At 36.4% G+C, this 17,880-nt stretch overlaps 1 protein-coding gene and 1 non-coding gene across 2 annotated transcripts; one reads left to right on the forward strand and one right to left on the reverse strand.

The window, feature by feature from the left end:
• The first annotated feature begins 8,231 nt into the window (after positions 1-8,231).
• LOC137747307 (ubiquitin carboxyl-terminal hydrolase 23) lies at positions 8,232-15,049 on the forward strand. The gene is made up of 11 exons (XM_068487397.2): positions 8,232-8,821; positions 9,141-9,255; positions 9,509-9,619; positions 10,163-10,335; positions 10,453-10,779; positions 11,144-11,269; positions 12,284-12,997; positions 13,107-13,226; positions 13,317-14,031; positions 14,395-14,488; positions 14,602-15,049. The coding sequence occupies exons 1-11, from the start codon at positions 8,507-8,509 to the stop codon at positions 14,759-14,761; spliced, it is 2,970 nt and encodes a 989-aa protein (XP_068343498.2). The 5' UTR covers positions 8,232-8,506; the 3' UTR covers positions 14,762-15,049.
• A 2,027-nt stretch (positions 15,050-17,076) lies between these two features.
• LOC137749087 (U5 spliceosomal RNA) lies at positions 17,077-17,195 on the reverse strand. Its single transcript, XR_011070163.2, has one exon. It is a non-coding gene; the product is annotated as a U5 spliceosomal RNA (small nuclear RNA).
• Positions 17,196-17,880: the final 685 nt, after the last annotated feature.

Genomic DNA, 17,880 nt, shown 5'->3' on the forward strand with positions numbered 1-17,880 from the left:
ACCAAAGGTGATTTTCCCTTGTTTGAAGTCCTGCAGAAGTCGCCTCGTATCGTCGAACATATAACCATAATGACCACTAAATGTTGCAACTACATTTTGAATGGCATAAATCACCAACAATGCATCCTATGTTTTAAACTATTAATCTATGAGTGAGCCATAATAATCATCATCTATATTATTAGGCCGGCTGAAAACGATGGACCACTTAAAGGGGACAAACAAACAAAATTTACTGAGCCACAAATTTGCGATCCAAAAGATGAAAGAGGTTATAAATACCAAACTGCAGATATAGATCACAACAACCACCTCTTTTTTCCATCAAAATAACATAAAATACAAAATGTCACCCTCTTTTGCCATTTTTTTAGTGGACCAGACAAATATAATTCTAATTAGCTATAGTCTGGGAACTTTTTCTATTTTATTTTTATTTTTTATATCTTGTAAATAATTAGTCTTTTTTTTTTTTTTTGTCGAAGTAAATAATTAGTTTGGAATATATAGCTTCGATAAGATCGATAGGAAATTTGGAATTTGCTTCTTAACTTTTTACTTTTAATTTCAAAACGAAATGTTTTATGTTCAAATTGCATTCTCTCTTGTGTTGATATCTCGAGTTCGAATTCTCTACTTAATATTATCTTTATTAATTAATGAACCATCTTTGTTAACTAAAAGAGGGTGAAAAGACTACTTAGTCTTCTATCATACAAAAAAAAAATGATGGGCAATAATGTAATTTCACAGGTTCAAATTTTGCTATTTTTTATTGAAGCCTCACCTAATGTTAAAATACCTTCAATATTTATAAATTAAAAAAAATTAAAAAAATCAAAAGCAAAAACTTCCCATTCCTCCCACGTTCTCTCTCTCCCTCTCTCTCCCTCTCTCCTTCTCATTTTCTAAAAAAATATGTTCATACATATAAAGTGTGTAAGCAAATGCTAGTTTGTATTAAAGAAATCGATCCTTTACTTCACGGAAAACTCATGTCAAAGTATGACCAAGTATTTGCAAAGTCGTGCATCCGATCATATTTTAATGTGCTAGATTGGATCATTGCAACTTATTAATTAATTAAGACTACAATTTGTTGCCCATGCTTAGCTTTGTCGACAAATAAACCGCTTTGATTATTTTTAAGTGTAATGCTAGGGAGACCAAATTTGTAGACAATTTTGTAAATTAAATAACATGAAAGTTGATGAGGAGTGAAGGTCGACATGTTGTACGTCACCTAATTAACTATTGTCCACATTTTTACTTAAGTGTCACCACTTGTGAGTGAGTAGTGTTGTTTTATATTTAATAGTTGAAAAAATTATATGTGCTTCTATAAGAAGTTAGACCACTCTCCTACCTTTAAAATTTTTTAAATTCACAAGTCATTGCTTAGTGAAATTAACATTGAGAGAATGATTATCAATAACGCGTAGAGTTTATAAATTATTATATTAATTAAAGTCATGTGATAAATTGGGATTTGATCCATGACCCTACTTAAAATTAAAGAGCAAATTAAGGATCATAAAATGTGCTAGTCGACAAATTAGTCAGCAGCCAGCTACATACTTTGCTGCAACTCTGCGTCCAAGTTGCAATATGTTAATTATAAGATCTTTTGAATCTTTAAGCTGTATGTATGCCAATTACCCAGAAATATAATGCCTTTTTGTATGATTAATTAATTGCTGCTTGTCTTCTTTGATCCATGGTTCGATCTGGAATCTTTGATCATAAGCCAAATTTATTTAATTAATTGCTTCTTGCTTTCTTCCAAATTGTACGGCTGAAGGACATCCAAGTTTTGGCGTTTCAGTAGTTTTTTATTCTTTTATTTGAAATATAAGAAGGAAGATTCGAACCCAGATGAAAGAGTGTTCATTTATTCGGAACTCAGAAAATAACGAGCAATATATGTATGTGTATATAAAACCCTAATATGTTTATATCTATATATCGAAATAAACTTTAAAACTAACTAACCATCTGTTTCTAAATATTATTAAATGTAAAGAAAGCTACGAAGTAACCACAGTACTAATAACTAACAATAGCTCCTTTTTAAGATTGAGTCAAATGTTCAACTTTTCTTTTTCTTTGACGCTTCAAGTAGTCAAATGAATATTTTCTAATAGGTGCCATCTTTTATATCTCAAACATGATAGTCCGTAAAATTATATCACAATAAAATTATAGTAAGTATGAACAATGAAACATGATAGTCCGTAATACGTGTGCGTCTAGTAATTTTTTGTGACTGCTATTCTTTTGATTTTGCCCTGAAAAGTACAAAAGAAAGAAAAAAATCATTATAGATGAGAAATACCCAAATCTTCAAATTTCAAGTCAATATACTTAAATTAGTAAATATCTTACTTTGATCAAAGTCTACATCACTCTAATCAGTTGAATTGCCTTCATGATTCGGAAGTCTCTCTTCAATTTCATAGATTTATAAATTAGGGTTTAATAATTTGTGGGAGATATAACAATTGGACGAAGAGAGAAGGGAAGACTGGGACACTGGCGACATGTGTGGGATGCTGACTTCTGGTAATTTGGTGTGAAAGAAGAAAAGTGGGAAGCAGCGATGAGACTTTGGCGTGAGAGAAGAAGTCAGAGTCTCTGAATTGTTTGCCTCGATCAATGGGGTTCTCCATCTTTGATTGATTAGCTTTGCCCCTTGTTATTATTATTTTATACAATTTCGTAAAGATTTTAGGTAGTAGTCTGATGACTTTTGGGCCCATCAAATTTTTATATATATATATTTTTATTTGATTAGTATTTCTATATATTATTTTATATATTATTATATTCAATAAAAAATATTTTTGGGGGCTCCCAAAATTTGGGAGCCCTGTGCAATAGAACCGATCGCATCAGTGTACACACACACACCCATTATATACACAAATTATATGATTTGATGAAGTTAGCATTATTGCAATATCATCAAAGGATACATGCAATATTGCCTTCATCTTATTATTGTTGGACAATCGAAGTCACAAGATGTGACACTCCTAGCACGAGAGAAAGATATATGCAATATTTCAAAAATTATTGCTACTATTATTTTTAATTTCATATTGACCCCAGATTTGCAGGATTGATGCAACTGGCTACATGTCTGAAGCTCTCACTGTTTCGTTGCAGTTTTATTCCACGCATTCTTTCTGTACACATGTAATATTGAAGATCTGATCTGAAGACAAACTACAATAATCACATCAATTGTTATATGTTATCTTTTCACCAAGCATCTCCAGAAGATTAGCTACATTTATTCAGTTTTGAAGTCATCTTTTTCCCAAGCTCTCTTAAAAATAAGTACATCTCGAACACACTAGCTATTTAAATTGATTTAAACTACGGAAAAGAAAGATTCGAATTTGAATACAAAAAGAGTACCACACACACCACTTTAGCCAACTTAATTAAGTCAAGAACTCCAAGTTCATTGACTTTAGATATATAGCAATGCTCGATATGCTAACATGTAAAGTAAGAAATAAATCTAAGTCCAAGGAAATAGCCAATGGCTTTGGTGATCCATTTGATCATGGACGGAGTCAATGAAGGCTCACTGGGGGCATATGCCCCCACTCAAGTGATTCGTTTGTTAAGTTGTAGATTACAATTATGTAATACACATGCGTTATATTTGAAGAAAATATATGTATCTAATATCCAACATACCTTCATATTGCATATACTTCATATTAAATATTATATGAACAAAAGTGCTCTTATTATGTCATTCAAATCGAAAAACCTCTCCCACGTAATTATGTATTAATATCATATTAGGTATAAGTCATAATATAATAAAGTTTTCTTAATTGATTTTCGGGTTGCCCCCACTAGAAGAAATTTCTAACTCCGTCCCTGATTTGATGTATTTTATCGATCGGCCGGCCAGTTGTTTTAACTGTCACATGCAACAAAATTATAAATTAAACTGATATTGCTGGAAATTTCTTTAGTTTTCTACTGTATAGAGCCTGATTAATTAGAATTAGAAGAAGAAATATAATTAAGTAGTTTCTTCTGATTTGTTTATTTTTCCTGGCAATTTTTAAACAGAAGTTGCATCACGTACGAACTAACACTTATGGATTTGAATGTCTTACCGGAATATAAATAACTAGTAACAGTCTTGGTATATCAAGTGTCACATCCCGGCCCGGGGGGGGGGGGACCACTTCCCGGGCCCGCTCCACCACCGTAGCACGATATTGTCCGCTTTGGGCCCCGACCACGCCCTCACGGTTTTGTTTCTGGGAACTCCAAAGTTAAGCGAGTAGCGCGCGAGAGCATTCCCAGGATGGGTGACCCATCGGGAAGTTCTCGCAAATTGTCACATCCCCGCCCGGGGCGGGTCACTTCCCGGGCCCGTTCCACCACCGTAGCACGATATTGTCCGCTTTGGGCTTACCATTCCCTCGCGGTTTTGTTTTTGGGAACTCACGAGCAACTTCCCAGTGGGTCACCCATCATGGGATTGCTCGCGCGTGCTACTCGCTTAACTTCGGAGTTCCTACGGAACCCGAAGCCAGTGAGCTCCCAAAAGACCTCGTGCTAGGTAAGGATGGGAATATACATTTAAGGATCACTCCCCTGGGCGATGTGGGATGTCACAATCCACCCCCCTTAGGGGCCCTACGTCCTCGTCGTCACTTCCGCGTGACGGCCAGCACGCTCTGATCTCGGTCGGGGTGTGTCATCAAGTGTCATAATATAATTGGTTAAATTTTTTTTTACATTATTTAGTATACAACAAGTAGTATTCCCGACATACTAACTCATGTGAGAAGAAAGATATGTAACCAACCACTTTGTTTGAGAAGGAATAAGAGAATAATTAATTACCCTGCATTATCATGATGATTAAGGATAATGAACAAAGCCATATGGATCTACTTCCTATTCATCGATGATAACCATGAGTTTTTATCACACTACAATTGACATTTTTCTTTAATCTAATTGGCAAACAAAGGTGTAAGTAAGTTGGCATGACAAGGCAAAACGCTAGGTGCTAGTCAAGTTGGCGGGTTAGGGTTTAAGGCTTAGGGTTTAGGTGGACTAGACGGATTTAAGTAAATTTATTATATATTGTATAAATAAGTGCCTATTTATACTTAAAAAAAAAACATAATTGTATTGGATGCATAAATTGCAAAATAAAATGACATATAAATTATCAAAGTATTAGGACATATTGAAAACATGGGAAACAAGCATATAATGAGTGTTCATCCAAGTATTCAACAAGTCTCTTACATTTTATTGACAAAAATAAAATGCAAAATAAAAGTTATTGATTTTCTGTCTAGGTATGAGAGTCGCAACTTAGGCGGTGCATAGGCAAGTTTAGGCAGGCTAAGCGGGCATTTAGGCGGGTCAGGCAGATGCCTAAGCGGGTTTAGGTGCACTTTCATATTTTGAAATGCCTAGGGACTAGTCGGAGAGGTGGCCAGCCGGCTAACGCCTAGGCGAAGGCCTAGACGGCGCTAGGCGAGATTTTTAGAACAGTGGGCTTGATTAATGTGCTCCTTCCTCTGCACCTAAATTTGAATCTCATTCCTCGCAATTGAAGATAGATTTAAATTAATACAATAAAACACTGTAAACTTTGTGCCACTTGGTAAATACAGTGACATTACAGTGTGAACAAATTTTTAAAATTATGTAATAGATCGATTAGGGTGCGTAATATCATTTACAAAGCAAATAAGTGGTTTACGATCTTAGGGTGTTATCATTAATCTACATAATCAAAACTTATAATAATTTAAACCATTGTTTAACACAAACGTTGGCCCTCATTGGAAAATAAGAGAGTATGATCCACAATTCGATCGATATATATATAAAACGTCACCCTCATTATCTTTTGTTGGTTAAGAATCAACAATCAATCACAAAACTATATATATATATATATATGTATTGTGCAGGAATAAAACAAAATATATATACAAGATCATATGTTAATAAACAAATAAATGGTGTATAATGACAGAATTCGAATAAACAAATGTCCTATAAGCATAAATCTACCATTACTTTGTGCTTGTAGTTCTATAAGCTTCTGTGTCAACAGGATTCAATAATGCAAACTAAGATTTCAGCACTGAAAAACTTAGTGTCTAGTGAAATTATTTGTGATTCTCTCAGTATGGTTGGTATTGGTGAGAATTGTAGTGAAGAATTGTAGGCGTAATGATTTTCTGTGATCTTGAATGAGATGCATATACATGTATTTACACTATGCATATAACTGTTCTCTACAGGCATGAAGTTGGGAATTGATTGTTCAAACAAGGGGGTGTGTGTCTTCATCGTTTCCTCAGACTTCATCCGATCATTTCAGTTGTGAATAAAACTCTGATCCGACAACGAATTTTCCGTTGCTTCAGGAAATTTTTTTCTTGAAGACTTCCATGCATGTTATATAATTCGGAGGTCGAGATTGAAAAAACACTGTTCGTCACTCATCAGAGAGCATGCATGAAGCAATTAGGGTTTGGTGGTCCAAATAATTATTATTTTTCCTAAAACAAATTAAGGTTTTGCATGTTATATCAATTAGGGAAAACTGAAAGATAAAATAATTACAAATCATCCATCGATGTGTACTATTTTTATTGTAAACGAAATTAAATCACTTGGTCATGAAAATTCTGCATCACAATGAAAGAGAAAGTTTGTCTGTCATATGCATGCATGGTGTTATTACGACCTTATCCTCCTCATTGTTCACTCTTTTGAAGATAAGCTATCAAAAGAAATTGGCCACTCAATTTTCCAACTAGGAATTTCTCAACCAAGAGAAAAAAAGGAAGGACCAATAATTCAACTCAGGCTCTCATACATTGTATTGAATATTGATGATTAAACAATACACTTATTACCACCTCAATCAACTGATCCAAAAGTTGAAACAATCCGCTTAGTATACATTGAGTGATTTTTCGGTGTACTGGAAAAACTGCTCGATACATTAAGTATCATAATACAAGTGGTCGGATCTATGTATTTAGGTACCTATTTCTAAATACAAGATCGTTGCCACCATTTTGTGAGTTGGTTGAACATTTCATCTAAGCAGACTATCAAACACATGAATTTTTCTTACATCTTGATGCAAGGATGATAGTATTCTAAATCAATCATGCACATATTGTGGTACGGTCACCTTGCACAAAATTGTAGATCCAATCCAACGGAAGGTGGGCTCAGACTCGTAGTTAACCCAATTCTTTCTACTGAGTTCAGCCTCTCTTATGACATGTTTGACAGGCTGACTTGAATTAGCTTAGATTGGGGTTTTGGGAGTGACATGGCCCGGTTGGAGTTGCTTGAACACCCATGTCCAAAGTTGGTTTTTTCCATGTCCTTTGGTTTTTTATATGAATACGAGATTCATATTTGATTTGTGATACACTTAACTTCACCAAACAACGAACAAAATTTATATTCAATTTAATTGGACTTATCCTATTCAATTAGGCCCGCCGAAACAAGAGCTTACGACGTAACACAAATTAAGGTAGGGTTTGATGTTGGATAAGACTTGGAACTTGCCTGAGTTGTAAAATGATTATCAACAACTAAAGGTACATCTAGCTACATCGGACTATCAATTTTAGTAATAGCGTAATTATCTCAATCCTAGCTAGTAACTTTACAAGGGCATTTTTAGTAAATTACATTATTTAAGTACATTATCATGAATTTAGAAAGCTTTTCATTTTATATCGAATTATGATTAATTTGAAATATCGTGATAATCACAATCCACATATCATAACTTTAAAGTAGGAGATGCCAAAATGGCTTATGAACAAGGTATTAATGCAGAACCCAAAAGAGAATAAAATATTGTCGTCAAACCTTGATTAGTAATTTCATCAAGCAATTTCCAATTAGGTATTTTCCTTGTTTTGTATGTGTCCTCATCTAATGAAATAGATCATTTTCGAATCTCTTCAACTAAATTCATCAAATCAATCAATCTGGACTTTTGAAAGTTAATCCAACGACTAAAAATAGGATTCATTTTAAAAGTTATAATAACTTTAATCGCTGGATCAAATTTCAAAATTTTAAATTAGTTGATTGGATGAATTTAGTGGAAAAGGTATAGACAGGATCCCTTCCCCTCATCCAATTGTCATACTTAAACATGATCACGACACGAGGACATAATCACCTATATCACCCCCACGGTTGTTCGGTGTAGGCGGCGGCCACCTGGTGCCAAAAATCTTGGGGGGTCTGTGTAGGGTTTAATACTGCCTCCATCGCCTCCGTTGCCTCTTCTCTTTCGCAGAAGCCTTCAAAAAGCTCTCTGCTTCTCCAAATCCCCAAAAACAATTCCGCCATTAAAACCTTGAGTCCCAATTCTAGTGAGAGAGAAATTCAAAACGCATTGAAGAAAAATCGAAACTTTCTCTGCAAGATCTCAACTTTTTGGGCTCCGGAAATGGCCGACGTTATGGTGCAAACGGCGAAGCTCCAAAGACAATCGGATGGGTTTGCGGATCTAATGCCCGAATCGGAAACTGGGTCAAATCCGCTTCAGAGGCGTATTGAGTTCCACCGAGCAAGGAAGCCCTTCAATGGGCTTAACACTGGCAGTGGTGACTTCCGGCTCGAGACCTTGAATCCCGGAAGTAGCGGCGGCAGCAGCTCTAATCAGGCTCAGTCGGGTTTGAGTGCCAAAAAAAGGGATGGGTCCGAGTTTTTGGAGAACGGGTTCGATCCGGAGCTCAGCTTTGGCATCACCTTCCGGAGAATTGTGAGTCAAAGTGTTGCCTTTGATCGCTTTCTTCTCTAACTCCCCATCCAATATTGTTGAATTGAATCATTTCGCATTTGCATTATTTTGATTCGGGCTTGTTATATGTTCTGTTTAGCTGAATTCAGAGTTTGTTGCTTGGCTTCTTGTGTCGAATCAATTTTCGGTTGATATAGTTTTTCCAATTTCAATTATTTCATAGTCGATACTCTGTTATGTGATGTTTTGGTGGTAATGCTATTGCTGCATTTGATTGTTCTACGATTATTGTTTCGATTCCTAATTGCTTGACAGTGAAAATGGTTTGTGTAATTTTCAGGGTGCCGGTTTGTGGAATATGGGAAACACTTGTTATCTCAATTCAGTATTGCAGTGTCTGACATATACTGAGCCTTTAGCTGCATACTTGCAAAGTGGAAAGCATCGAAATTCATGTAAGGACTCCTCCGACAACCCTCCACTTCCCCTTTGTTAGGATGTGCTTACAACAAGTTAATATAGACAAATAAATATGACATTTTTGTGTCCGTGTGTTCGCATGGAAGGAATTAACATGAACAAAAAAACTTTCATAATGTACCATTTGTAAAGTGGGGTAAGCGTGCACTCATATATGCTTACATGTGCATGTATGAAATGTTGAATTTATGTGCATAGCTAATTTGATTGATTTTGTTCTTTTTACAGGCCATATTGCTGGGTTTTGTGCTTTATGTGCCATCCAGAAGCATGTTAGTCTTGCTCTACAATCAACTGGGAGAATTTTGGTGCCAAAGGATCTAGTCATTAACTTACGATGTATCCTTGAATTGTTTGCTGGTGATATACTTCTGGCATACATAGATGGGCGTACTCATTGGACTCCACGTTTGTCCATAGAACTTTTTCTTTGTTGATCGAGTTCTTATTTATTCAACAAGCTAGACTACCAAGTGTGGCAAAAGAGAAGAAAAATCAAAATCAAAATCAATTAAAAAAAAATTCTTCTATGAATATTTTTTATAGTTTACAGTCAAAATTGTTCTTTTATAAGCAAGAAAACAAATTTCTTAGGGATAACTATACTCAAATAATCTGATTGGAGTAATTCCGTTACTACAGATTCATAACTAGTGTCTTTGCTATTATTCATTTTAACTTCCTATTTCTTTTCTTCTGTTAATTTTTGTGTAGTAACTAGTAACAAGTTTAAGGGAGGGCTTATAAAGAAGTTTCTTGTGTTCACCATTCCAATTTTGCATTTTCATAAGGTTAAGATTAGTGGTCAGTTTTTAAGTGTGGTACCGGGTCTATTTTATTGCTTCTATGCTTTGGAAGTTGGAATCCTTGACACATGATAAGGCATATCTCGAACTTTCACCAAGTCTAGACAGGAGGATGCACATGAATACATGGTAAACTTGCTGGAATCCATGCATAAATGCTGTTTACCGTCTGGTGTGCCAAGTGAATCCCCAAGTGCCTATGAGAAGAGCTTGGTACACAAGATCTTTGGCGGTCGACTTCGAAGCCAGGTAAGACTTTGTGGTTTTTGAGATACTGTAGTGTGTGGGAGTTTATGTTTTTGTAAACAGGTAAAGATTTTAAATATTTGCTGATGTTTTGTGACCCTTTTTAATATTATTATTCAGGTCAAGTGTATGCAGTGCTCCTATTGCTCCAACAAGTTTGACCCATTCTTAGATTTAAGTCTTGAAATATTCAACGCAGATTCCTTGCAAAAAGCACTTGGAAACTTTACTGCAGCAGAACAATTAGATGGAGGGGAAAGGCAATATCAGTGCCAACGATGCAACCAGAAAGTTCAGGCTCTCAAACAAATGACTGTTCAAAAGCCTCCTTATGTACTTGCCATCCATTTGAAACGATTTCGTGCACATGATCCTGGACGAAAAATTGACAGACATGTAAAATTTGGCCCTACATTGGATTTGAAGCCATTTGTTAGTGGTTCCTATGTAAGTGTACAACCTTTTTAGCCATGCAAACTTTTCTTCTAAATTTCTTTATTTTACAAATGAAGCAATCCAAAAGAAGCACAGATTGTGGTATTAGATTGTTCAAGTCACTCATTCTGTTTACTTATTATTTTATTTCATATTTCATAATCTTGCCCAATGCTTGTTGAAAACTGTATCTTAATTTTGGTTTTTTTCTTCTGAAAAAATGTTAAATTAGGAATTAGAATCTGGACCATTAGGTTTATGATCGGGATAACGCATTAGAGGGAGCCAAAAGTCATATGTTGCTGATTTGATTATGTTTTGTGCCTTTCACTTCGTGGTTTTGCATTTTAACTTAATTTTACGTACTACTTGGCAGGAAGGAGAATTGAAATATACTCTTTATGGGGTTCTTGTTCATTGTGGCGCTACCACCTATTCTGGCCATTATTATTGCTATGTTCGCACATCAAGTGGCATGTGGTACTCCCTTGACGACAACCAGGTGCGTTGATAACTTGAGATTTCACTAGCAAGTAGCTGGCCTTGATGTATAGTGCTTCCAGATTTGCACTGGTTGCCTCATAATGCTTCACAATTTGGATTTTCTACAGTTGGTGTAGCCAAACTTTATGGATCTTAGATGTGCCATGTTAAGCAAACAGATTATGATCATTTTCTGCCAAAAGTTTTCCTTTGGATGAGGTATTTAGAAGTAACAAAGAAAAAAAATGGTGGAATTTGAAAAGATGAGATTGAGCCCTGAAATTTACTTGTTTGGTTAATCTATCCAGTGTGGTGGGATTCATTTAAGGAACCTATACAACATGTTTAGCCTGTGCCCTCGGCCAGGGTCTTGGGTCCTGAACCTTGGTCCGGTGTTCTGACTACTTGGTCTGGGTCTTGGATCTGTGGTCCTGGTTTTCAGGTTTGTTCCCAGGTCCTACGTCTCAGGTCGCGAGTCTCACATTTCAGTCACTAGGTTCGGAATCCTGGGTCTTCAGTGTCCAGGGTCTTGGATCCTGAATTATGGGTCCATGGTTCAGTGTTGGAGTAAGTTCTCTTCTAATGAATTTTTGAAGCCACTCACATTTTTGTCTACCTTGAAGTGGGGTTCCGGGCTTTAAAATCTCATTCAAATCCCACCCAAGATTGACAAATTCGTTTTCTATGGTTCCAACCACTTTTGACTGTTCAAAATGGGAATGCAAATCCCTCTTATAAGTCCCTCATCCAAAAATGTGCTGTGTTTTTATCTTTGAATAACCCCACTTGGATGGGTATACTTGCTATATGATAAAGAAAAGCCACTACCATTGATAGGATGCCACTTGGCATCACCAGATTGTGATACTTGTTTGTGATGAGTGGTATTACTTTGTAACTAATTGTGGTTTAGTATGTATTTGAGGGATAGAGCAGGAGTAAATCTACCATCTTTAAATTGCATATGAAATGAAAAAAAAAAAAAAAAAACAATCAAGGTTTCTTACAAGTTTGCACAACTATGATGCAACAGGTATACCAAGTTAGTGAGAGGACTGTTTTGGAACAGAAGGCTTACATGTTGTTTTATGTCCGCGATAGAAGAAATATAATACCGAGGAAGCCTGTTGAAGTGGCTCGAAAGGAGAATTTCAATGCAAATGGTGCTGGATTAAAAACTCCTTCCACTAACAACCAGTGTTCCAAAGTACCCATTCATGTTGAAGGCAGATCAAGTGGTCCATCCTCATCTATTGTTGTGACACAAAAATCAACTATAGTTCCACCTATGGTGCCCCTTTTGAAGGAAGCATCAGTTAATTGCCAGACAATGACAGAAAATATGGTGCCTATGAAGGAACCTGTTTCAGAGTCGTCTCCATCATTATCTCACTTTCCAAGCAGCAATGGTGGTGCTTCTGATTCTAAAAATGCGGCAGAAAATACGGTGCCTATGAAGGAACCTGTTTCTGAATCTTCATCACCATTTCCAAAGGATTCGTTGAAAGGGATTTCCATTCCAATTCCTACATTGGGAAAAGATATGCTACCATCATCTCCAACTAGCAATGGTGGCACTTCGGGTCCAGAAAATGCCACAGCTGCAAAAGTTGATGCCAATAAAACTGACCTTAATGAGAGAGGAAGGTCAATTGAAAATGGTGTTTCCAGTGTCATATCACCCAATGTGAAGGACCCTGAAAGCCTTGAGGCTACTAAACCCATACAAGATGAGACCTCTTATAATGTAAGTGGACAATATCTTCTATGCACTTTGATGTCTCTAGTTTTACCCACTTGATATATAATTTTACTTTTGTTTTGTGCTTGAGTTTTTAACTTGTTAATGCATCCAGAATAATGTAGTTTCCTGGAAGGGAGACTTGAGTACGTCATCCGGAGTTCCTAGCGGTACAAAAAGGGAGGGAATTCACACTGTCAAATCATCAGATGAACCAAGCTCTAAAATTAGTCAGGTATTTTTTTTTCCTATTTTTGTTTTTTTTTATCTTTTGTGAATTCTATGATAGGTTGTGTTGTCAGATTTAACTTCTTTTTTATTTTAGGTTGGAAGTTTTACCAATGGAGGTGCTGCTTGTAATGTTTTGGGTGAGAAGACTAGCGATTCTGGCCAAAAAGTGGTAATTGATGAGTCAGCAAATTCGCCTGGCTCATTAATTGTGGCAAATGGATCGTTGCTTGTAAAATCTCCTGATTGCAAATGCCATAGAAAATTGAAAAAGAAGCAGCTGAAGTCTAAGGTTGCATGCATGCAGTTACGACCTAGCTTACTTTCCCGGGTGGTCTTAAGTGTACAGAAGAAGAAGAAACACAAAAGGAGTAAGCACCCGTCTTCAGATACCAAGAGCCTTCTTAAGGAACATGTTATGGACAATTCTTGCTTATATGGTATGGGGCCGTCTACATCTGAGCAAACCCGGTCAATTCCCTTGGTAACCCCTTCTAAGCAAAATTCTAAGAGAAAGGGGACCAAATCTGGCTTAAAAAACGATGCAGATGGAACTGATAAAAAGTGGGAAGTGAAACCTCATCATGATTCTTTAACGGCTGTTCAAAAAGGAGTGTTTAGAGAAAGTCTCGGTCAGAATGGTACAATGCTTGCAAGTGATAAAAGACTACAAAATGGTAATGTCTCTAGCTCGTGCTCAAAAGAAAACCTGCAGGAGATGGGGGGAAATGATACCCCACACAATCATAAAAGAGACCGAACGCAAATTGGAGGGATTGGTGTGCTAACCCGTGGCCTTGATGAGACAGTCGGTGAGTACATTATCTAGAACTCTGCCCTCCTGGCCATAGATCCATGGTTGCTGGTAGTTTTTAGTATTCGCATATATGCCGTCCCGTTATCTAGTCATGCATGTGTTGCCTTCACAATTGCAATGCCTTTTGCATTTGTATTTCTTCTGATTGGCTAGTTGAGCTTCACTTCTACCAATTGATCTGTTAGTTGTGAATGCTGGATAAACCTTGTAGTTTCCCATATCTGGATTACTTTTTTGTTTTGTTCTTTCTTCTGTCATAGAAAGTATGGACAAGAAGCCCATTGAATCTGGCATTGCCTAATGTTATTGTGGTTATAATTTCTTATTGCGTCTCTCACAAAAAAGATGTTGATTGCAGTTGCTCGGTGGGACGAAATAGAACTGCCTCCTTCTCATATTATAGAATCAAGCCGTGCAGAGAGTGTCAGCATTGGTTATATACCAGATGAATGGTGAGTTTGGAATCCCTTTTATCTCACATTACTTTAGATCAGCATGATTTTTCACCAGTAAAAGCGTTGCCTATAAAATCTTCTCATGAGTTGTGGAATGTCAATTGATGCAGGGATGAAGAATATGATCGCGGAAAGAGAAAGAAGGTAAAGCAACCCAAAGAAACGTTTGGCGGACCAAATCCATTCCAAAGGATTGCAACCCAGAGATCAAAGGTGAAAGAGGCAAAGCTAGACAGGTATGGTTCTGGAAATCACCCGCTCAGGATATGACGGAAGAAGTCAAACTTTGACGAACAGATTGTTGGTCTGCTGTTTTGTTTTCTTTAGCTGTTGAGAGAGATTGTAACAAGGGGTGATTATTTATGTGTTGCATTTGGAGTGTGGAGAGGAAGAGCAGGCGAACTGTATCTTACTGCTTTGGGAGATTTCTCATGGACGGATAATTGTATTAGCTGAAGGATTATGTGTTTTCGGCCTTTCGGAGATGCATCAAGATTTTTGTTTTACTATATACCTATTTTTGGTCGCCTACAATCAATCAGTAGAACTTTTGATGGATGTGTTCTATTGTGGTGTGATATTTTAGGTGCTGCTTTACATTTTGAGCCCTCGTGTGTCTCACCGCTCGTCGGCTCGTCGAGCAGGGCCTTGGAAAATGGTAGAGGGACCTCTTCGTTGGAGTACTTGTGATTTCTGGGCTTGGACGCCCTCTCTACGTCTCCCAGTCGATCCCAGACACTTCATTTGCTCGCCCATGACCTCCACCAGGGAGTCGGGGCGGGCAGATTTTAACTTTTCCATTTTTCAGTGACGACCATAACATTTTAACGACGTATCTATCCTTTGCATGGGTGCAACTCATAGGAGACTTTCTAAGCGTGTAACCGGGTTATATCCTTCTCCCGTGATGAGAACGCTGGCAAAAGTTGGGGAGAGGGAAAATACCTCCGGTTACACCCGAAAATTTGCCAACTCTTTAGACGTCATGCGCTTCGCTGGGAAACTTATGTGTTCACTAATATAGATTTGGACTTTTTTTATTTTATTTTTTGAGAAAAAAAAAAAAAACGAATCGGCTGGTGGTTTCGTCACGGCAGTTAAATCTTTTGGAAGTCGGGAAGACTCACACATGCATTCTAGTTTTCTCAACCCACTATTGTGTGATTCACCAGCGTCAAAAATGAAACTCAAAACACAACTTTCTTGCCTCAGAATAATTAGTTTTCAGCTGGCGAATTGGCAATGTCATGAAACCAAATGTTATCATTGTTCCTTGTGTGGGGCGGTGGATTTTTTATTACTCCTCTCCTTAATCCCTCACTTGGTGCAAATTATCACCACTTGATGCAATCTTCCTCCATTTTCTTTCTTGTCGGGTCTTGGCGTGCTCCCTTCCTGCTCAATTCCCTCTTTCTATACAATGATAAAAAGCAATCTAGGCGGATTGGAAATGCGTCCACACAAATACAACCTAAAAACATTCTTTGTTACATATGATCTCAAAACTTTTTATAAATATTCCTATCAAATACAATCATAAGCAATTTTGGTTATTTGAAAGCGTTTTTAAACATCCTAAAAACAACTTCGGATATCGCCTAAGGTTTTGACAAGGAGGACCCTTTTCCATGTACAAATAATTTGGGGTTTTCTTAGTCCACTAGGACAAGGGTCGTCGTATAAACTTGTCAAGGCCGTCATGTGCCTTGAGTTTAATTAAGGGAAAGGTGTCTTACACAGCATGAAAACATTAATTATGTGCTATTAACTTTCATTGTGCAGTCACACCCCAAACCAAATCCTCAAAAGAAAGCAGAGTACATGGAATGGAAGATATGGAGAAATATAATATTATGTATATATGTTTGTTTTTTTTTAATTCTAATCATGTGACTAACCTGCTATGAGAGAGAGACTTACGCCTGTATTCCGCCGTTATAATATTTCAGATCAATAACATGTTGTATGATGTTGCATTATTATTTTGGAATATTACTAAAGTGAAATATCCACTGTAAGTAAGCTCTTCTTCAATAAACAATCGAGATGATTGATTCTAGGCGAGAGTAATCATAGTCCCTTAATCTTACTATGAAGACTAGACCCACCATTAAGTATACTTAAATGGTGATCATGGGTTAGGAGGGGGTACATCACTTGTTTAAGCAAATGGGTGCGACTCATAATCCATTGGGAGAACCTTTTTGAAATGTACGTGTTTTAAGTCAACAAATGGGTACCTCACACCAAACATTTCTGGCTAATCCATTGAAATATATGCCCCATCACATTACTTCCTAATTTAGCAAATATAAAGTTGCAAACTTTATAATTTACCAAAATGAGAAGCGTGAACTTGTTTTGATTGCAGGGACGGCCCTGAAACAGTGTGGGCATGATGATTGTCCAGGGCCTAACAAAATTCGGGCACCAAAAATATTAAGGTACTTTATATGAACTTATGTTATATTTGTATAAATAGTAAACAGTTTGATTCATTATTAAAGCGTTTATTTAGCAACAGCGGTGTGTGTTGCATTTAGTATGTATGAGTTTGCTTTTCTGTTTTTTTTTATTTTTTATAGGGACACCCATAGAGGTGAGCCCCTAAAAAAATAGACGTATGGCACTTAGAACGACGAGCACACAATATTTTTTAGTCAAAGGTAAAAGAATAGTTCGTTATATGCTCAACGCATGACTCCGTAAGTATAAGTTTGCTTTTCAATCCATTATAATGTTTATTAATCAATCTACAAAGAGCACCTTTGAAATTTTAACTCAGAACCGGTCTTGTTTGATTATAATACTTTCCTTCATGTGATCAACTTATAACATTGTTAAGGGCATATCATGAGTTCATATTTAATTATTTAAAGTGAAAATTGGTACATTTAAATAGCAAAAGAAATGAATGTAGGAATTGATTGGCCATCATGCTTTACGAAAAGTTGGGGAGAAGGTCATAATTTCTCTTTTGCTAAAACAAAACTAGAAATTTTGTTTTCAAAAGGTTGATACCTTTGAAAACGAAAAATAAGGTCAATACGATAGATATTTCAATAGAGTTTTTTGGTTAGGTTAACTTTTATACTGGATAAAATCAGTATAAGAATAAATGAGACAATATACACGTGTTTGTATATTTATAAGAAGTGTTTTACAAATAATGTGGTCATACACCCCTACTCAAATTTTTAAGCGTAAAACCAATCGTTACTACATAATACATAGGAACACACTATTAATTGACAGTATTCTAATCAAAACACCATTGAAGGAATAGAAATATTGGCAATTTCCAATTGGACTTAAATCAGATAAAGAAATCAACCAACTTCCAATTAGAGAAAAAGAATCTAGTGATCAGAAAACAACACCCCATGAAG

Source organism: Pyrus communis, chromosome 2 (assembly GCF_041283825.1).
Source record: "Pyrus communis isolate YQ-2024b chromosome 2, ASM4128382v1, whole genome shotgun sequence".
Taxonomy (NCBI): Eukaryota; Viridiplantae; Streptophyta; class Magnoliopsida; order Rosales; family Rosaceae; genus Pyrus; species Pyrus communis.

Coding starts and splice junctions, on each gene's coding strand:
- LOC137747307 (XM_068487397.2), top strand. CDS start 8,507: ATGGCCGACGTTATGGTGCAAACGGCGAAGCTCCAAAGACAATCGGAT. Junction 10,336..10,452: donor GCGGTCGACTTCGAAGCCAG/GTAAGACTTTGT, acceptor ATTATTATTCAG/GTCAAGTGTATGCAGTGCTC. Junction 11,270..12,283: donor ACTCCCTTGACGACAACCAG/GTGCGTTGATAA, acceptor ATGATGCAACAG/GTATACCAAGTTAGTGAGAG.